We start from the raw sequence: 21,102 nt of genomic DNA on the forward strand, positions 1-21,102 counted from the left end.
CCTATAGCCCCATACGGCCCCTATAGCCCCAGACACCCCAGGGTCAAACTGCGGGCACTGGTCCATACTGGGGCCAAGCCCTGTAGAAGCTCTCGGAGGCTGAGCTAAGCCATGCAGCCGGCCCCTATAGATCCTGTCCCCTATAGGATGCTGGGGGCTGTGTAGATAGGGAGCCGTATAAGCGCTCGCAGCCGTTGCAAGGGGAGCTCTATAGGGGACTCTGAACTGTAGGGGGGTCCCAGGCCATATAGGGGCCCCACAGGGGGTCCCAGCCCCTATAGGGTACCCCATAGGGGGATCCTGGGCCCTATATGGTACCCAGTAGGGGGTGCCCTGGGCCCTATAGGTTATCCCATAGGAGGGTCCCAGGCACTACAGGGGCCCCATAGGGGTCCCGGGCCCTATAGGGTACCCCACGGGGGGTCCCCGGGCCCTATAGGGTACCCCACAGGTGGGTCCAGACCCCTATAGGGTACCCAGTGGGGGGTTCCCGGACCCTATAGGGTCACCCCAGCCCATATAGAGGACACGTGAAGACCCCATAGGGGTCCTGGTCCTATAGCGGGGCCGGCTCTATAGGGGGCCGCAGCCCCCCGGGGGGGGGGTCCTGGGATCCATAGGGGCCGAGCGGGCGCCATAGGGCCCGGGGAACATGGGGGACAGGTCACGTGGGGGGCCGGCCCCTATAGGGGACCCCGGCCTATAGGGTCACGTGGGGGCCGGGCCATATAGGCAGCGGGCAGGCCGGGGTCACGTGGGGCCGGCCATATAGGGGAGGGGGCGCAGGTCACGTGGTCACGCCCCCCCCCTCCCTCCCCACTCACCGCTCCGCGACCGCCGGCGCCGCTTCCCCCGCGTCCCGGCCCGGCCCGCTAGCCCCGCCCCCCCCGCCCCCCATTGGCCAGCCTCCGCCACGCCCCCTCGCCGCCGAGCCCCGCCTCCCGCCGGCGGGCAGCGGCCGCTCCCCATTGGCCCGCCCCCTCCGCGCTCGCCCGCCCATTGGCCGGCAGCGCCGCCAATCCCGGCGGCAGGCCCCGCCTCCTTCCCACAGCGGGCGGCGATTGGCCGGGGGCGGGGCCGAGGGGGAGGCGGGGCCCGCGTGACTCATTCATGCGGCGGGCACGTGACCCGCCTGGCCCCGCCCCCGGCCGGCCCCGGCTGACCTCTGGGGTCCTCCCGGGGGGGGAGGGGCGCTCCGCGGGGCCTCCCGGACCCCCTGCACCCCCGGGGGCGCTCTGCGGCCCCGGCCCCCTATAGGGGGCAGCTCCTGGCCCTATAGATCCCTTAGGGGCAGCCCCAGCCCTTATGGGGAGCGTCCTATAGCGCCCTCTCCTTCAGCAGGCCACTTTAGGGCTCTTTCCCTTATAGGACGCGCTCTGTCGCCCCGTCTGACCTCTATAGAGCCCTACGACTATCCTGCTTCCACGTAAGGGGTAGCCTAAAGGCACCTAAAGACCCTATAATGTCCTTTCCCCTATAGAAAACCATATGGACAGCCTTCTATGTATGGATCGCTGTAGGTTCCACCTCCCTATAGGGGACAATCAGGGACTGAGCTACACCCTGGGCAAACCACAAGGTCCTGAGAGATATATTCCCGCTATATATAGGGAGTACAGGCCCTCACCCTATAGAACACACCCTATAGCCCAAGCCTCTATGGATTGGGGCGTTAGGGAACTACAACTCCCATCAGCCCTCGCGCCGGCCGCCACGGCAACGCTCCGCGCACGCGCAGAAGCTCAGGAGCGGGGAGACGGGGGGGGGAACGACGCATGCGCAGCGATCGCCGCGAAGCCGCGCGGCCGGCTTCGGCGCATGCGCGGTGCCTCGGCGCCGCCGCCCCGCCCCGCCCCGGCCGCAGTCGGTGCGTGGCCGCCGCCCGCGACGGACGCTCCGCGCCCCGGCTCCGGGCCCGCCGCAGCCGCCGCCGCCATGGCCGACCCCGCCGCGCAGTCCCCCTTCGTCTCCTCCTCCTCTTCCTCAGCACGCCCCGAGCCCGCCGGCCCGGCCTGCAGGGGGCCGGAGCCGTGTCCTGCGTCGGTAAGGGCCCGGGGGGGGGGGCGGCTCTGGGGGTGCTGTGAGGGGAATGGGGCGTTTTGGGGTGTAAATAGGGGATTCGGGGTGTAAATGGGGGGGGTCGGGGTGCGGGGGAGGAGGACGAGGCCTTTTTGGGGTTCAGGTAAGCGGGGTGAGGCCTTTTGGGGCCCCAGTAAAGGGGGACGAGGCCTTTTTGGGGCGTAGACGGGTGGGGTGAGGTGTTTTGGGGTGTAAACGTGGGATTTGGGGGGCGGGGGAGGAGGACGAGGCCTTTTTTGGGGTGTAGGCGGAGAGGAGGAAGCGTTGAGGGGCATAAATGCGGGATTCGGGGTGCGAGGAGGCCTCTTGGGGGTCCTGTGAGAGAAAGGAGGCGTTTTGGGGTGTAAACGTGGGGTTTGGGGTGCGGGTGGAGAGGATGAGGCCTTTTGGGGCTCCAGTAAAGGAGATCGAGGCCTTTTTGGGGCGTAGACGGACGGGGAGGAAGCATTTAGGGGTGTAAATGCGGGATTTGGGGTGCGGGTGAATAGGGTGAGGCCTTTTGGGGCCCCGATAAAGGGGAACGAGGCGTTTTTGGGGTGTAGATGGAGAGAATGACGTATTTAGGGGCAAAAACATGGGGTTTGGGATGTGATTAGGCCTTTTGGGACCCCTATATAGGGGAATGAGGCCTTTTTGGGGTGTAGACGGATGGGGAGGAAGCATTTAGGGGTATAAATGTGGGATTTGGGGTGCAGGTGAGGAGAACGAGGCCTTTTGGGGCTCCTGTGAGGTAGATGGGGCCTTTTTGGGGGGCAAAGATGGGGGATTTGGGGTGCGGTCGAGGCCTTTTGGGGGCCCCGATAAAGAATGACGAGGCCTTTTGGGGCGTGGATGGGTGGGCTGAGGTGGTTTTGGGGTGTAAACGTGGGGTTTGGGGTGCAGGGGAGGAGGGCGAGCCCTTTGGGGCCGTGCTGGGGGCCTTTTGGGGTGCAGGCAGCGGGTTTGGGGGGTCAAACGAGGGGGATGAGGCTTTGGGGGGTGGGGGGGCTCAGAGGAAGGGGACGAAGCTTTTGGGGGGGGCTCACCTGTGGGATTTGGGGCTTTTGGGGCCCCGCTGCGCCTTTGGGGTGCAGCCGGGGGGGGGAACGAGGGGATTTGGGGTGCTTTTTGGGGGGGGGGGGGGGAGGTTATTTTTGGGGCCTCAGAGCTGAGGTTTAGGCTCGTAGCGATGGCAACGCCGTCCTTTGGGGCACGGATTTGGGGGGGGAGCGAAGGGGGCGAACCCGAGCCCCCCCCCCCCACACTGTGGGGGTGTCCGGGTGCCCCCCCCGTGTCCCCCTGGCTGGGGGGGGACAGAAGGGGACAAAGAGGCGCCGGGCGCTGCCATTGTCCCCGGCGGCGACGCACTGCAGATGCTGCCGGGCGCGTGGCTGGGGGGGGGGGGTGGAAATGGGGGAAAAACAGCACAAAAGGGATCCCGGGGGCGCCGGGGGCAGGGAATCCCCCCCCCCCCCGGATCCCAGCGCGTGGCCGCCCCGTTCCCGGTATCAGGAGCGGGGAAAATGGCCAAATCGCTCCTTTTTTCCCCCAATTTCTCCCAGCAGATCCCTCGTGGGGGGCTCTCCCTCCCCCCTAGCCCCTCACAGCACCCTAAATCCCGTTCTTTTCCCCCAAAACGGCCATGGCAGAGGTGGCCGCCCCCTGCTGTCCCCCTCCCAGCATCAGGAGCAGGGAAAATGTCCAAATCGCTCCTTTTTCCCCCAGTTTCTCCCAGCAGATCCCTCGTGGGGGGGCTCTTCCTCCTCACAGCACCCTAAATCCCGTTTTTTTCCCTAAAAACGGCCATGGCAGAGGTGGCCGCCCCCTGCTGTCCCCCGTCAGCATCAGGAGCAGGGAAAATGTCCAAATCGCTCCTTTTTCCCCCAATTTCTCCCAGCAGATCCCTCGTGGGGGGCTCTTCTTCCTCACAGCACCCTAAATCCCATTCTTTTCCCCCAAAAAATGACCCTGGCAGAGGTGGCCGCCCCCCTGCTGTCCCCCCGTCAGCATCAGGAGCGGGGAAAATGTCCAAATCACTCCTTTTCCCCCAATTCTCCCAGCAGATCCCCCTGTGGGGGGGCTCTCCCCCCCCAGCCCCTCACAACACCCCAAATCCCATTCTTTTCCCCCAAAAAATGACCCTGGCAGAGGTAGCCGCCCCTGCTGTCCCCCGTCAGCATCAGGAGCGGGGAAAATGTCCAAATCACTCCTTTTTCCCCCAATTCTCCCACCAGATCCCCTGTGGGGGCTCTCCCCCCCCAGCCCCTCACAACACCCCAAATCCCATTCTTTTCCCCCAAAAATGACCCTGGCAGAGGTGGCCGCCCCCTGCTGTCCCCCTCCCAGCATTAGGAGTGGGGAAAATGTCCAAATCGCTCCTTTTTCCCCAAATTCTCCCACCAGATCCCTTGTGGGGGCTCTCCCTCCAGCACCACACAGCACCCCAAATCCCATTATTTTCCGCCAAAAAACGACCCTGGCAGTGATGACCGCCCCCTTCCAGCATCAGGAGCGGGGAAAATGTCCATCGCTCCTTTTTCCCCCAATTTCTCCCAGCACATCCCTCGTGGGGGGCTCTCCCCCCCAGCCCCTCACAGCACCCTAAATCCCATTCTTTTCCCCCAAAAAACGACCCTGGCAGAGGTGGCTGCCCCCCTGCTGTCCCCCCGTCAGCATCAGGAGCGGGGAAAATGTCCAAATCGCTCCTTTTTCCCCCAATTTCTCCCAGCAGATCCCTCGTGGGGGCTCTCCCCCCAGCCCCTCGCAGCACCCTAAATCCCATTCTTTTCCCCCAAAAAACCAACCCCGGCTGCGTCACCCAGCTGGCTGTGACGCAATCCCGCCCGGGGTCACCCCGAAAAGGGGGAAACCCGTGTAAAAAACCGGGGTTTTGGGGCAAAATGAGGTCGTTTTTGCCCTCCTCGGCATGGGCTGGGGGCGGCGGGGAGGATTTGGGGGCGGCGCTGAACCCCGATATGGGGGCGAGACCCCAAAATGGCACCCGAGGAAAAGGAGGATGATTTGGGGGTGGCGCCGCACCCCAATATGGGGGCAGGACCCCAAAATGGCTGCGGGGAGGAGGAAGAGGATTTGGGGGCGGCGCTGAACCCCGATATGGGGACAGGACCCCGAAATGGACCCCGAGGAGGAGGAGGAGGAATTTGCGGACAGCGCTGTACCCCGATATGAGGACCGGACCCTAAAACGGACGCCGATGAAGAGGAAGAATTTGGGGACAGCGCTGTACCCCGATATTGGGGACAGGACCCCAAAATGGTACCCGAGGAGGAGGAATTGGGGGCGGCGCTGAACCCCGATACGGGGACAGGACCCCAAAACGGACACGGAAGAGGAGGAGGAATTTGGGGGCAACGCTGTACCCCAATATGGGGACCAGACCCCAAAATGGTACCCGAGGAGGAGGATGAGGATTTGGGGGTGGCGCTGAACCCCGATATGGGGACAGGACCCCAAAACGGACACGGAAGGGGAGGAAGAATTTGGGGGCAACGTTGTACCCCGATATGGGGACCAGACCCCAAAATGGACACCGAAGAGGAGGAGGAGGAGGATTTGGGGGCGGCGCTGAACCCCGATACGGGGACCGGACCCCAAAATGGTACCCAGGGAGGAGGAGGAGGAATTTGGGGGCAACGTTGTACCCCGATACAGGGACCAGACCCCAAAATGGTACCCGAGGAAGAGGAGGAGGATTTGGGGGCGGCGCTGAACCCCGATATGGGGGCGAGACCCCAAAACAGACACCAAGGAGGAGAAGGAAGAATTTGGGGACAGCGCTGTACCCCGATATTGGGGACAGGACCCCGAAATGGACCCCGAGGAGGAGGAGGAAGAATTTGGGGACAGCGCCGTACCCTGATATGGGGACTGGACCCCAAAATGGTACCCGAGGAAGAGGAGGAGGATTTGGGGGTGGCGCTGAACCCCGATATGGGGACAGGACCCCAAAACGGCACCTGAGGAAGAGGAGGAAGAATTTGGGGGCAACGTTGTACCCCGATATGGGGGTGAGACCCCAAAATGGTACACCGAGGAGGAGGAGGAGGAATTTGGGGGCAATGCTGTACCCCAATACAGGGACCAGACCCCAAAATGGCACCTGAGGAAGAGGAGGAGGATTTGGGGGCGGCGCTGAACCCCGATATGGGGACAGGACCCTAAAACGGACGCCGATGAAGAGGAAGAATTTGGGGACAGCGCTGTACCCCGATATTGGGGAGAGGACCCCAAAATGGTACCCGAGGAGGAGGAGGGAGAATTTGGGGACAGCGCTGTACCCCGATATGGGGGCGAGACCCCAAAATGGTACCCGAGGAAGAGGAGGAGGAATTGGGGGCGGCGCTGAACCCCGATACGGGGACCGGACCCCAAAATGGGACCCAAGGAGGAGGAATTTGGGGGCAACGCTGTACCCCGATATGGGGACCAGACCCCAAAATGGACACCCGAGGAGGAGGAGGAGGAATTGGGGGGCGGCGCTGAACCCCGATACGGGGACCGGACCCCAAAATCGTTGGAGGAGGAGGAGGAAGGCCGTGGCTGCCGTGCCCTGATACGGGGCCGGACCCCAAAAGGCCTGAGGAAGAGGAGGAGGAGGAGGAAGAGGAAGGAGGAGGAGGAGGAGGAAGGTGGGGAGCAGACCCCAAAACGAGGAAGAGGAAGATTGGGGGGGCAGCCCCCAAAACGGGCACCGGACCCCAAAACGGCCGAGGAAGAGGAGGAGGAGGAGGAGGAAGGCCCGGGAAGCGCCGTGCCCCGAAGCGGGGACCGGCCCCAAAAAGGGGGTGTGTGAGGGGGGGGGACAGGGCGCGTCCCCCTCCCCGTGAGGTCCTTCCTGCCCCAAATCCGGGCGGATTCGCCCCAAAACGAAACCGGGGGGCTTTGGCGCCGCGATTAACCCTTTCCGTGCCGCAGCCGCGTCCGTCGCGCCCTCACGGTGACCCCCCTCCCCCTTTTTGGGGACCCCCCCCATGCGGTGCCAACCCCGGTGGGGGGGTGGGGGGGGCAGCTAAATTTGGGGCGCTTTTGGGGTTTCTCACCGTGTGTATTTTCTTGCAGATCCCCTTGTTTCCTCCTCCCAGCCTGTCTCTCTCTTTGCGGCTTCACCAGGCAAGTTTCTCCTTTTCTGCCTCTTTTTGCGGAAGAAAAACGTTAAATTTTTATTAACGGGGGGGGGGTTGAGGACGTTGGGACCGTTGGGGGTCCCCAAACACGGGGCGCCCCCCCCACGGCGCTCAGAGCTCGGGGGGGGGGCGGGGACGTGCGGGGTTCCTCCTTTTTTCCAGAAATGACAAAAAATAGACGTTTTTCTTCCGCTCCTCGCTCTCTTTTTTAACCAAAACCTGCCCGTTTCGGAGCTTCGCCGCTGCTGTGCCTTGCTGCTGCCGCCCCCCCCCTCCTTGCTTTGCACGCCCCCCCCGTCCGTCCGTCTGTCCGTCCGTCGCGGGGGGGGGGGGACAAACGGCCGCACCCCGCCGACCGGGGACGACGCCCCCGAAACCTCGCCGAGCCCCAAAACCGCTCGTTCTTGACCCAAAACCGCTCGTTCTTGACCCAAAACTCTCCGCTGGGGGGGGGGGCTCGGATGGTGAAAAATGTTAAAAACAAATAAACAAAATGGTCAAAAAACCCAAAACCACGCAAAAAAACCCCGCTTTTGGGGCCGCATCCTGCCCTGGCAACCGGGCTTCCTCGCTTCTGACCCAATCCGGGCGTTTTAGCCCCGAAACGAAGACGGCGCCGAAACCGCTGCAGCTTTGCCCCCCCCCTCAGCCCCGCGTTGTCCGCTCGCATGGCTGCGCTGATGTTGGGGTCTGTTATTTTTTTTTAGGGGGGGTCCCCCCCAAAAGCTGCCCTGGGGGGCCCCCAAAACGCTGCTCTGGGGGGGTTCCCCAAAAAGCTGCCCTGGGGGGGGTCCCCAAAAAGCTGCCCTGGGGGGTCCCCCCAAAATGCTGCCCTGGGGGGAGGTGAATTTTGGGGGGGGGGGTGAATTTTGGGGGGTGAATTTGGGGGGGGATTTGGGGGTTCGCCCCCCCCCCGCATGCCGCTTGTCCTAACCGCGCCCTAAGTGCCGCCCCCCCCAAATTCCAGCCATTTCGGGGGCCGCCCAGGGGAGCGCCCCCAAACCTTCGTCGTGGGAAGCCTTCGTCCCCCTCTCCTCCTCCTCCTCCTCGGGGGGGCGGCGGGGGGAGCCCCCCAAGGACTCCCCGGGTCCCCCTTCGAGCTGGTGCCGGAGCGCGAGTACGCGGCGGCGCTGGGCGAGCGGGGGCGCTCAGCCAGATCCCCGAGGACCGCGTCTGCGACTTCCCAGCCAAGCCCCCCGCGGCACCAGTACCCCCAGCATCCCCAGTATGACCAGTATGACCAGTATGAGCGGGACCAAAGCCCGGACGACGCTGGAGGAGGTTTCCAAATGCGTGCGGGAGATGCGCAGCTTCACCAGCGAGATGCTCAGCTGGGACTGGGTGGAACGGGGCCAAGGGGCCCCCCCCGCGACGACGGGACCCCCCCGCGACGACGGGACCCCCCCCGCGACGGGAACCCCCCTCGACGACGGGACCCCCCCGCGACGCCGGCGCCCCCCCCTCGGCGACGCCGACAGCTCCGGAGACTCCGACGCCACCGTTATCGAAGACGACGTCGGCGGGGGCCTCCCCCCCCCCCCAAAATCCTCCTCCTCGCCGCCGCCGCGAGTCGTCGCCCCCCCCCTCGCCGCCGAAATCTGCCCCCCCCCCGCCTGAAATCGCCGCCCCGGGGGCCCCAAAATCGCCGCCCCCCGGCTCCCCGAGGCAGAGCCGGAGCGGCTGCGGGGGGTGACCGAGGAGCCCCCCCTGCGGCCCCCCAGCCCGCCTGCTGCTGCCGCCCCTCGCAGGTAACGCCGCCCCCCCCCCCCCCCCAAAAAAAAAAAAAATATCGCCCCCAAAATATTGTGTCGTTCCCAAAATACCGCGCTTGTCCCCGAAATATCGCCCCCGACCCCAAAATTTTGCCCCCACCCCAAAATCTTGCCCTCCAAAATCTTGCCCCCACCCCAAAATATTGCCCCCAAAATCTCGCCCCCACCCCAAAATACCCCCCCACCCCATAAATATTTCTCACCCCCAAAATATTGCCCCCACCCCCAAAATCTTACCCCCCATGAAATATCGCCCCCAAAATAGCACCCCCAGCCCCAAAATATTTGCCCCAGCCCCAAAATCCCCCCCACCCCAAAATCTCCCCCCCCCCATCTCTCCAGCCCCCCCAGAGGGGGTCACCTCCTCTGCCTCAATTTTTTTGGGGGAAAAAAACGCACTTTTTGGGGCCGAATGGGGTCGGGGCGGGGGGAGAACACGGCCCCCTCACTGACAGCTTCGCCGATGTGCCCCCCCCCAAATAACCCACGGATGTGCCCCCCCCAAAACAGATCGATGTCCCCCCATGACACGTTGATGTCCCCCCCCCAAATAACAAATTGATGCCCCCCCCCCAACTAATTACCCATTGCCTTAACGAAGGGCTGAAAGACTCGTGGTTGAACCGGGGGCCACAGGAGGGCGGAGGGGGGGGGGTCGCGGTTTCGTGCCCCTGTCCCCCCCGTGACCCCCCGGTGTCCCCCCCGCAGCGCGGGACCTGGTGCTGTGGCGGGACGCGCGGCGCAGCGGGGCGCTGTTCGGGGGCAGCCACCCCCAAAATGCCCCCCCCCCCCAAATCCCCCCCCAAAAAAATCTCCGCCCCCCCCCAAAAAATCTCACCCCCCCCCCAAAAAGATATCTCACCCTCCCCCATCTCTCACCTCCTCTGCCTCATTTTTTGGGGGAAAAAAACCACTTTTTGGGGCCGAATGGGGTTGGGGGGGGGGAGAACACGGCCCCCTCACTGACAGCTTCGCCGGTGTGCCCCCCCCCAAATAACCCACGGATGTGCCCCCCCCCCCAAATAACACATCGATGTGCCCCCCCCCCAAATAACCAATGATGCCCCCCCTACTAATTACTGCTAGCCTTAATGAATGGCTGAAAGACTCATGGCCAAAACAGGGGCCACAGGAGGGCATGGGGGGGGGTCGCGGGTTTCGTGCCCCTGTCCCCCCCGTGACCCCCCCCCGTGTCCCCCCCCCCGGCAGCGCGGGACCTGGTGCTGTGGCGGGACGCGCGGCGCAGCGGGGCGCTGTTCGGGGGCAGCCTGGCGCTGCTGCTGGCGCTGGCGGCGTGCAGCGCGGTGAGCGTGGCGGCGCACGCCGCCCTGGCCCTGCTCTGCGGCACCTCGGCTACCGCGTCTACCGCGCCGTCCTCGCCGCCCTGCGGAAGGCCGACGAGGGGCACCCCTTCAGGTGGGCGACGGGGGGGGGGACACGTGGGGGTGGGGGGCCCATAGGAGGGTGGGGGGGGGGCCGTAGGAGGGTGGGGGGGAGGAGGGGAGGGGGTGGGGGGTGGGGAGGGCCATAGGAGGGTGGGGGGACCCGTAGAGGCCATAGGGGCGGTGGTTGGGTGCGTAGGGTGGTGGTGGGACCCGTAGGGGGTGGTGGGACCCATAGGGGGGTGGTGGGACACGTAGGGGGGTGGTGGGATCTATAGGGTGGTGGTGGGAGCTATAGGGTGGTGACGGGACCCATAGGGTGGTGGTGGGACCCATAGGAGGGTGGTGGTACCCATAGGAGGGTGACGGGACCCGTAGGGTGGTGGTGGGACCCATAGAGGTGGTGGTGGGATCTATAGGGTGGTGGTGGGACACGTAGGGGGGTGATGGGACCCGTAGGGGGTGGTGGGATCTGTAGGGTAATGGTGGGACCCATAGGGTGGTGGTGGGACCCATAGAGCCCATAGGGAGGGTGGTTGGATGCGTAGGGTGGTGGTGGGACCCGTAGGAAGGTGACAGGACCCATAGGGGGTGATGGGACTCATAGGGTGGTGGTGGGACCCATAGGGGAGTGGTGGGATCTTTAGGATCATGGTGGGATCTGTAGGGTGGTGGTGGGAGCTATAGGGTGGTGGTGGGATCTGTAGGGTGGTGGGACCCATAGGAGGGTGATGGGACCCATAGGGAGGTGACGGGACCCATAGGGTGGTGATGGGACCCATAGGGGTGACGGGACCCATAGGGTGGTGGTGGGATCTATAGGGTCGTGGTGGGACCCATAGGGGGGTGGTGGGACGCATAGGAGGGTGATGGGACCCATAGGGGGGTGGTGGGATCTATAGGAGGGTGACGGGACCCATAGGGTGCTGGTGAGACCTATAGGGTGGTGGTGGGATCTATAGGGTGGTGGTTGGTTCTATAGGGTGGTGGTGGGACCTATAGGGGGGTGGTGGGATCTGTAGGGTCATGGTGGGATCTGTAGGGTGGTGTTGGGATCTGTAGGGTGGTGGTGGGAGCTATAGGGTGGTGACGGGACCCATAGGGGGGTGGTGGGATCTATAGGGTGGTGGTGGGACCCATAGGGGGTTGACAGGACTCATAGGGGGTGACGGGATCCGTAGGGTGGTGGTGGGATCTGTAGGGTCATGGTGGGACCCATAGGATGGTGGTGGGACCCGTAGGGGGTGGTGGCACCTATAGGGTGGTGACGGGACCCATAGGGTGGGGGTGGGACCCATAGGGTGACAGTGGGACCCGTAGGGTGGTGGTGGGGCCTATAGGGCGGTGACAGGACCCATGGGGTGGTGACGGGACCCATAGGGGGCTGCTGGTGGCACCCATAGGGACAGCCCCCCCCCGCACCCATCGCTGCCACCCCCAGCCCCCCCCCCCAGGGAAGAGAGAGGGGGGAGGTCGTTCAGGGACTCCCCCCACATCGGCGTGCCCCCCCCGCCCCACCCCGCGTCCCCATGTCCCCCACACCCCCCTCTCTCCGTGTCCCCCCCCCCCGCCGTGTCCCCCCCCGTGTCCCCCCCCCAGGGCCTACCTGGAGCTGGACGTGGCGCTGTCCCCCGAGGCCTTCCAGAGCCACGCCGCCGCCGCCATGGTCCACGTCAACCGCGCCCTGCGGCTCCTCCTCCGCCTCTTCCTGGTCGAGGACCTGGTGGATTCCCTGAAGGTGAAGCCCCCCCTTTCAAAAAATACCCCCCCCCCAAAAAAAAAATAACCCCCCCAACCCCAAAAATACCCCCCCACGATGTCACCCCCCCCCCCCCCAGCTGGCCGTGGCCATGTGGCTCCTGACCTACGTGGGAGCCGTCTTCAACGGCATCACCCTCCTCATCCTCGGTAAATCCCCCCCCCAAAAAAAAAAATAATGGGGGTTCCCCCCCCAAATTAACGAGCTGAGCCTCGTTAGGGGGCTGTGCCCCCCCCCCGGGGCGGGCGCTGACCCCTTTTTATCCCCCCCCCCCAAGCCGACCTGCTCGCCTTCACCGTCCCGCCCGTCTACGAGAAGTACAAGGTGAGCACCCCAAAATGTTGCTGGGGGGGGGGCACCGGGGATCCCCCCCACACGCAATGGGATGGGGGGCGGAATCGGGGACCCCCTGACCCCCCCGTTTTGTTGTGTGTCCCCCCCCAGGCGCAGATCGACCACTACGTGAACATGGCCCGCGAGCAGACCAGGTCCCTCGTCGCGAAGTGAGTGGCACCGGGACCCCCCGGGTCACCGGGACCCCCCCTTGTCACCGGGACTCCCCCGTGTCACCACGTGACCCCCCCTTGTCACCATGACCCCCCAGGTCACCGTGGCCCCCCAGGTCACTGTGTGACCCCCTGTGTCACCGTGACCCCCTGTGTCACCGTGGCCCCCCTTGTCACCGTGTGACCCCCCGGGTCACCGTGGCCCCCCTTGTCACCGTGTGACCCCCCCTTGTCACTGTGGCCCCCCTTGTCACCGTGTGACCCCCCCAGCTCACCGTGGCCCCCCAGGTCACTGTGTAACCCCCCCCGTGTCACCGGGACCCCCTTGTCACCAGGACCCCCAGGTCACTGTGTGACCCCCCCCCGTGTCACTGGGACCCCCTTGTCACCGTGTGACCCCCCCCCAGGTCACCGTGACCCCCATGTCACTGGGACCCCTAGAGGTCACTATGTGACCCCCTCCCAATGTCACTGGGACCCCCTTGTCACTGTGTGACCCCCAGATGCGCGTGACCCCCCCCTTGTCACCATGACCCCCAAGTGTCACCATGACCCCCCTGTGTCACCGTGACCCCCCAGGTCACTGTGTGACCCCCCTGTGTCACCGTGGCCCCCTTGTCACCGTGTGACCCCCGGGTCACCGTGACACCCCCTGTGTCACCGTGTGACCCCCTTGTCACCATGACCCCCCGTGTCACTGGGACCCCCTGTCACCGTGTGCCCCCACCCTGGGTCACCCTGTGACCCCCCCTTGTCACCGTGACCCCCAAGGTCGCTGTGTGACCCCCTTGTCACCGTGGCCCCCCCCCTTGTCACCGTGTGACACCCCCTTGTCACCGGGACCCCCCCATGTCACCGGGACCCCCCTTGTCACCGGGACCCCCCCGGGTGACTGTGACCCCCCTTTTCACTGTGTGCCCTCCCCGGGTCACTGTGACCCCCGGGTCACCGTGTGACCCCCCCCTTGTCACTGTGTGACCGCCCCGGGTCACCATGTGACCCCCCTTGTCACTGGGACCCCCCTTGTCACCGTGTGACCCCCCTGGGTCACTGTGACCCCCGGGTCACCATGACACCCCCTTGTCACCGTGTGACTCCCCCTTGTCACCATGACCCTCCCAGGTCACTGTGTGACCCCCTTGTCACCATGACCCCTTTTCACCGTGTGACCCCCCCCAGGTCACCGTGGCCCCCCCAGGTCACTGTGTGACCCCCCTTGTCACCGTGACCCCCCTCGTCACCGTGTGACCCCCCCCCCATGTCACCAGGACCCCCCCGTGTGCCCCCCCCCCCCATCACCGCGCCGTCTCTCCTCTCCCCGCAGGGTCCAAGCGAAGGTCCCGGGCATGGCCAAGAAGAAGCCGGAATAAACCCAGAACTCGGGGGGGAATATCGGGGTGCCCCCCTCGCCACCCACGACCCCCCGGCCGTCTCGGGGCGGCGTCCGTCTGTCCCTTCCACCCCAGCCTTGGACTTGGCCTCCCCTTTTTTTTTTTTTGGGGGGGGGTAAAAACCCAGCCCCCCCCCTTCCTCCACTCCACCTGGGGGGGCTCCCCCCGTCCCCCGCTCGTTCCCCCCCCCCCCCCCGGTTAATTTTTTTTAACGTTAACGAGGTGAAATGTCTGTAACTGCTGTAAATTGGGGGGGGCACCCCCACCACGCCCGGTGTGTGCGGGGGGGGGGCTCAACCCCCCCCCCCCATGCCCCCCCCCCCCCCCAAAAAAAAGGCTCCGTGTCTGTGTGTGACCCCCGCTGTCAGCTCTGTGCGCCCCCCCAAAAAAAACGGGCACCCGGGGGGTGCCCCCCCCCCCCCCCCCAAATGGCGTGTCGTGTGTCCCCCCCCCCCCGGTGACGTGAGCCGGTCTTGGCGTGGGGGGGGGCTCAATAAAACACCGCGACGGACGGACGCCTCCGACCCCTTTCCTTGGTGCGTGCCCCCCCCCAGGCCAAATATCAAATATCCCCCCCCAGGCCAAATGTCCCCCCCGCGCCATGTGTCCCCCCCCAGACGTGTGTCCCCCCCCCATCTGCCGCTCCCCAGGGCCTTATCGAGGGTTTATTGAGGGGATTCGCGTACAAAACGGGGCGTAAAAAAACAAAAACGGGGTGCGGGGAGGGGGGGGCGCATAAATAGGGTGGCACCGCGGGGGGGGGCTTTTGGGGGACACGGAGGGGACTGGTGATGGCGCGGGGGGACGGGGGGCGGTTGGGGACCGGTGGCACCATGGAGGGGACCCTCTGGGGGCTGGTGGCACCGCGGGGGGACCCCTGGGGACCTGAGGGGACCCCCTGGGGACTGGTGACACCGGTTGGGGACCCACTGGGGACCCCCTGGGGACTGGTGACACCAGTAGGGGACCCCCTGGGGACTGGTGACACTGCGAGGGGACCCCTGGGGACTGGTGACCCCAGTAGGGGACCCAGTGGGGACCCCCTGGGGACTGGTGACACCAGTTGGGGACCCCCTGGGGACTGGTGACACCAGTTGGGGACCCCTTGGGGACCGGTGACACCAGTTGGGGACCCCCTGGGGACCCCCTGGGGACCGGTGACACCACGAGGGGACCCCCTGGGGACTGGTGACACCAGTTGGGGACCCCCTGGGGAACCCCTGGGGACCGGTGACGCCAGTTGGGGGCCCCCTGGGGACCGGTGACACCAGTAGGGGACCCCTGGGGACCCCCTGGGGACCGGTGACACCGCAAGGGGACCCCCTGGGGACCGGTGACACCAGTTGGGGACCCCCTGGGGACCAGTGACACCAGTAAGGGACCCCCTGGGGACTGGTGACCCCAGTAGGGGACCCCCTGGGGACCGGTGACACCGTGAGGGGACCCACAGGGGACCAGGGACACCTGGGGGGGGGACCCCCAAAATGTCCCCTCTGTCCCCACGTCCCCCCCACATTCACGGCTCAGGTGGTGCAGGGGGGTCAGGGGGGCCCTGCGGGGGGGGTGACCCCCGCGTCCCCCCCGCCTGTGCCACAGCCCCCGGGGGGCCCCCCGCCCCCGCTGCTTCGGCCTCGGCCTCCTCCTCCTCCTCCTCCTCGGCGGGGCTGGGGGGCGCTGGGGCTGCGGGGGGGGGGGGACAGACGGGTCCCTTGTCCTGTCCCCAGCTGGGGACCCGCTCGTGTGCCCCCCCCCCAGCGTCCCCACGGTGTCCCCACGGCCACCCCAAGTCCCCAGCGCCCCCCCCCCCCAGCGTCCCCTTGGTCACCCCATGTCCCCAGCGCCCCCATGCCTGGGCCAAGTCCCCAAGTCCCATTGTCCCCATGTCCCCATGTCCCCACCACCCCCATGTCCCCATTGTCCCCGTCACCGCCATGTCCCCACACCCTCCTCGTGTCCCCATCACCCCCCATGTCCCCATCGTCCCCAGCACCCCCATGTCCCCACACCCTCCCTATTGTCCCCATCACCCCCGTGTCCCCCTTGACCCCATGTCCCCAATGTCCCCACTGCCCCCATGTCTCCAGCATCCTCATCACCCCCCATATCCCCCTGTCCCTGTCACCTCCCATGTCCCCATTGTCCCCATCACCCCCATGTCCCCATCACCTCCCATGTCCCCATCGTCCCCATGTCCCCATCGTCCCCATATCCCCATCGTCCCCCTGTCCCCATCACCCCCATGTCCCCATTGTCCCCATCACCCCCATGTCCCCATTCTCCCCATCACCCCCATGTCCCCATTGTCCCCATCACCCCCATGTCCCCATTGTCCCCATGTCCCCATTGTCCCCATCACCCCCATGTCCCCATTGTCCCCATGTCCCCATTGTCCCCATCACCCCCATGTCCCCATTGTCCCCATGTCCCCATTGTCCCCATACCCCCATGTCCCCATCACCCCCATGTCCTCAACGTCCCCATTGTCCCCATGTCCCCATTGTCCCCATCACCCCCATCACCCCCATGTCCCCATTGTCCCCATCACCCCCATCGTCCCCATGCCCCCCCCCCCCATCTCACCATCCTCCTCCTCTCCGTCCCTCGGGCCGTCACTCCCCGCCGCCTCACCACCACCACCGCCGCCACCACGCTCTTCCTCCTCCTCCTCCTCCTCCTCCTCTTCCTCCTCCTCCTCCTCTTCCTCCTCCTCCTCCTCCTCCTCCTCGTCCCCGCAGGCCCGCAGCAGCGCCCGCGCTCGGCGGGGCCCAGGGCGAGGGACGCGGGGTGCGCGGCCAGCGCGTGCCGCCGGATGTCCCCGAGGTGCAGCGAGGGCAGGGCGCGGGCGCAGAGGAGGCAGCGCAGGCGGCTGCCCCCCGCCTCCAGGTCCAGCAGCAGCTCTGCCCGCAGCCACCCCCGCAGCGAGTCCCCCCCCGGCCCCCCCGGCCCCTTGCGGCCCCGTGGGGACGGGGGGCCACGGGGACGGCCGTGGCGGTGGCGGCGGGGGGTGGGCAGCCTGCGGGGGGGGGAGGGGGGAGGGGGGAGAGGGGGGTGTTAGGAGGGGGGAAGGGGTGGGGGGGCGTTGGGGACATGGGGGGGGGGCACCGTGGGGGAATGGGTTGGGGGCAGCGGGGACGCCTTGGGGACATTTTGGGGACGGGGGGATATGGGCTGGGGGCAATGGGGGCACGTTGGGGGCACCTCAGGGACATGGGAGGCGCCTTGGGGACATGGGCTGGGGGCAATGGGGACACCTTGGGGACACCCTGGGGACATGGGGGCACCTTGGGGACACCTTGGGGACACCCTGAGGACATGGGGGGCGGCATGGGGACATGGGCTGGGGGCAATGGGGACACCTTGGGGACACCTTGGGGACACCCTGGGGACATGGGGGGCACCTTGGGGGCACCTTGGGGACACCCTGGGGACATGGGGGGCGGCATAGGGACATGGGCTGGGGGCAATGGGGACACCTTGGGGACACCCTGGGGACATATGGGGGCACCTTGGGGACACCCTGGGGACACCCTGGGGACATGGGGGACACCTTGGGGACACCTTGGGGACACCTTGGGGACACCCTGGGGACATGGGGGACACCTTGGGGACACCTTGGGGACACCCTGGGGACATGGGTTGGGGGCAATGGGGACACCTTGGGGTCACCCTGGGGACACCTCGGGGATGTGGGGGCAAACTGGGGACCTGGGGACATGGGCTGGGGGCAATGGGGATACCTTGGGGACACCCTGGGGACATGGGGGGCACCTTGGGGACATGGGGGGCACCTCGGGGACATGGGGACGTGGGTCGGGGGCAATGGGGGCACCTTGGGGGCACTTTGGGGACATGGGGGGCACCTTGGGGACCCCTGGGGACCCCTGGGGACCCCCCGGGGACACGGGCTGGAGGCAATGGGGACAATTTGGGGACCCCCCCGGGGACACCTTGGGGACCCCCGGGGACGTTGGCTCGGGGGCAGCAGGGCTGGGAGAGCCCAGGGGGACACAGGCTGGGGGCGGAGCCTGTGGCGGGACCGCCCCTCGTGGGCGGAGCCAAATGGGAAAGGGGGCGGGGCCAAACAGCCGGGGCGGGGCCCATAGGGGGAGACCCAGCGCTGGGGGGCGGGGCTTAACCCAGTCTGCCTCGGGGGCGGGGCTTCGGCGAGGCGTGGCTGGGAAAAGTGGGCGTGGTCTGCGCAGCTGGGCGTGGTGGGCGAGCCTCGGGGCGTGGCTTGTCTTAAAGGGGCACCGGGCAATTTAAAGGGGGCGGGGCTCAACGGGGAGCGGGCGGGGCCCACAAAAAGGGGGCACGGCCTGGCTTAAAGGAGTCAGGGCCCTCGGGGGGGGCATATTTAAGGGGGCAATGGCTCAGCTTAAAGGGGCAATGGGGCAGCTATGGTGGGTCCCACAGTAAGGGGGTCCCAGGTTAAAGGGGCAATGGGGCAGCTATGGTGGGTCCCACAGTAAGGGGGTCCCACGTTAAAGGGGCAATGGGGTAGCAATGGTGGGTCCCACTTTAAAGGGTTCCCACCTTAAAGGGGCAATGGGGCAGGAATGGTGGGTCCCACCTTAATGGGGTCCAACCTTAAAGGGGTCCCACCTTAAAGGGGCAATGGGGTAGAAATGGTGGGCCCCACCTTAAAGGGCTCCCAAGTTAAAGGGGCAATGGAGTCCTATAGCGGGTCCCACGTTAAAGGGGTCCCACCTTAAAGGGGCAACGGGGCAGCTAAAAGGGGACCCCCACATGAAGGACCCCCAGACATGGGCACCCTCCCCAGCAGCTGTACCTGGCCCGCGGCCGCCGCCGGGCCCCCCGTCGGGGTGAGCGGGGGGTCCCAGGTGGGCGTCCCAGGAGCGGAGGACGAGCTGCTTCTCGCGGGGCCCCCAGGCACCGGAGTAGGGGTGCTTCTGGCGGATGTGGCGCTTGATGGTGCTGAGCTTGAGGGTGGCGAGGGCGCTGCCGCAGACCATGCAGAGCATCCCGTGCCGCGCCGCGTTGAACTCCATCAGGTACTCGGCCCGCCAGCGCTCGTGGTAATACCGCCGGTGGTCCCGACCCGGGATGCGGCTGCGGCCCGGCCGCGACGCCCGCGCCTCGCAGTGGTCCGCGCTCCGCCGCCCCCCGCGGCCCCGGGCCCGGCGGCGAGGCTGCGGGGGGGGGGGTTGGGGTGGTTATGGGGTCAGGGAGGGGGGCAGGAGACGGAGGGAGGGGGTTTTAGGGGGGATTTGTGGGGTGGCGGGGTTATAGGGGCGGCAGGGATGGCAGGGGCTTGGGGGGTGAGCCTATGGAGGGGTCTATGGGGGTTGCTGGGCATGGGGGGGATCCTGGGGGCCCCACATATGGAGAGGGGCTGTGGGGGTCCTCGGGGATGGGGGGCACAAATAGGGGGGGGGTCTGGGGGCTGCTGGGGATGGGGGGGTCTTGGGGATCCCAGAGCAGGGGGGCAAAGGGGGTCAAAGGGGTGAGGGTCTTAAAGGGGGAGGGGTGGCAAAAGCGGGGGGGGGGGGGCGGCACGGGCAAGGTGTGCGAGGGCTCTTAAAGGGCCAGGGGCCTTTTAAAGGGCCGGGGAGGCTCTTAAAGGGCCAGGGGGCTCTTAAAGGGGCAGCGCACTGCAAGGGGCGGGGCTTGGGAAAGGGGTGGGGGTACTTAAAAGGGGCAGGGCGCCCAAAAGGGGAGGGGCCCTTAAAGGGGCAGGGGCACGGTAATGGGGCTGGGGGCGGTGAAGGGGAGGGGCATCTTAAAGGGGAGGGGGCGTCTGAAAGAGGAAGGGGGCGTCTTAAAGGGACAGGGTCCGCTGAAGGGGATGGGGGTGTCTTAAAGCTATGGGGGCACCCTAAAGGGATGGGGGGCACCTCAAAGGGATGGGGGGCATCCTAAAGGGAGGGGGGCAACTTAAAGGGATGGGGGCACCCTAAAGGGATGGGAGCACCCTAAAGGGTCGGGGGGCACCTTAAAGGGTCGGGGGCACCCTAAAGGGATGGGGGGCATCCTAAAGGGATGGGGGACACCTTAAAGGGACAGGGGCAGCTGAAAGGGATGGGGGCACCCTACAGGGATGGGGGGCACCCAAATAGGACGGGGGCATCTTAAAGGGCCGGGGGCACACCAGAGGAGCCCAGGGGATGGCAAAGCGCCGGGGGTGCCGCTAGGGCCAGGGGGCGCCTTAAAGGGCCAGCATCGTTCCCATTGTGCGCCAAGGGGGACCCAGCCCCCCCCCCCCCTCTGTTTGGGGGGGGGCTCCTTAAAGGGGCCGCACTGCCTGCCCCCCCCCCGCCGTGTCGGTGCTCACCTGCGCGGTCCGGTTGCGGGAGCAGCTGCGGGGGCTCCATGGCGGGGCCCGGGGCGGCGGCGGCGGCGGCGGGCGGGGGCCGGCCGGGGTGGGGACGCTGCCGTGGGGCCCCTGGGGCTCCTTTAAGGGCTCCTGGGTAAATTTAAAGGGGCCGCACGCCGCCTTTCCCCTCCCCCCCCCCATCGCCTCCCCTCCGGCAGTGGGGGCTTCAGGAGGAGGGGGGCGATGAGGTGCCGCCAGGTCTCGGCTCGTCCCTCTTTAAAAAAGCCCCCCCCAAGCCAAAATCTGGGGAGGGGGCCCCATGGTGGTGGTGGTGGGGGGGGTGCTCCCCTCCCCCCGCAGCCCCCCCCAGCCCGCAGCATCCCCCCGGGGTCCCCTGGCGCGTGGGGCACCCGAGCAGCCGCCGCCCCCCCCCCCGCGCCCCGAGCTGGCCCCGCCCCTTTGGACCAAAGGGGGCGTGGCTTCGGTGCGATGCCACGCCCACCCCTGGTGGGGGCGTGGCTTTTCTCCTCCTGGCTCCGCCCCCGTCTCGAGCTCCGCACCCTTCAGGGCCGGCCCATAACCGTGTCCCGCCCCTCCCAGTGCTCCCAGTGCCCCCCCTCCTCCCCACCCAGGGGGTCCCAGTGGGCCTGGTCCCCCTCCCACAGCCTGCAGGAGCAGCCGGGGGCCCAAACTCCTCCTGAAACCCCAAATCGGGGGGAACACCCCGGGGTGTCCCCCCCCTTCCCCCCTCCTCCCCAAATCCCCCCTCCCAAAACCCCCCCTTCCCCCAACCCGCCCCCCCCCCCTTCTCCTCGG

At 66.7% G+C, this 21,102-nt stretch overlaps 1 protein-coding gene and 1 pseudogene across 1 annotated transcript; one reads left to right on the forward strand and one right to left on the reverse strand.

Annotated features, from left to right (window-relative positions):
- The first annotated feature begins 1,935 nt into the window (after positions 1 to 1,935).
- LOC136789279 (reticulon-3-like) lies at positions 1,936 to 14,208 on the forward strand (annotated as a pseudogene).
- A 1,320-nt stretch (positions 14,209 to 15,528) lies between these two features.
- Positions 15,529 to 20,592, reverse strand: LOC136789215 (zinc finger translocation-associated protein-like). Its single transcript, XM_066989193.1, is given in 6 exon segments — positions 15,529 to 15,692; positions 16,593 to 16,781; positions 16,784 to 16,946; positions 16,949 to 17,025; positions 18,802 to 19,162; positions 20,305 to 20,592. Coding segments are annotated over 6 exon segments (1,137 nt in total). The 5' UTR covers positions 20,488 to 20,592.
- Positions 20,593 to 21,102: the final 510 nt, after the last annotated feature.

Source organism: Anser cygnoides, unplaced genomic scaffold (genome assembly GCF_040182565.1).
Source record: "Anser cygnoides isolate HZ-2024a breed goose unplaced genomic scaffold, Taihu_goose_T2T_genome scaffold_43_1, whole genome shotgun sequence".
NCBI classification, from domain to species: Eukaryota; Metazoa; Chordata; class Aves; order Anseriformes; family Anatidae; genus Anser; species Anser cygnoides.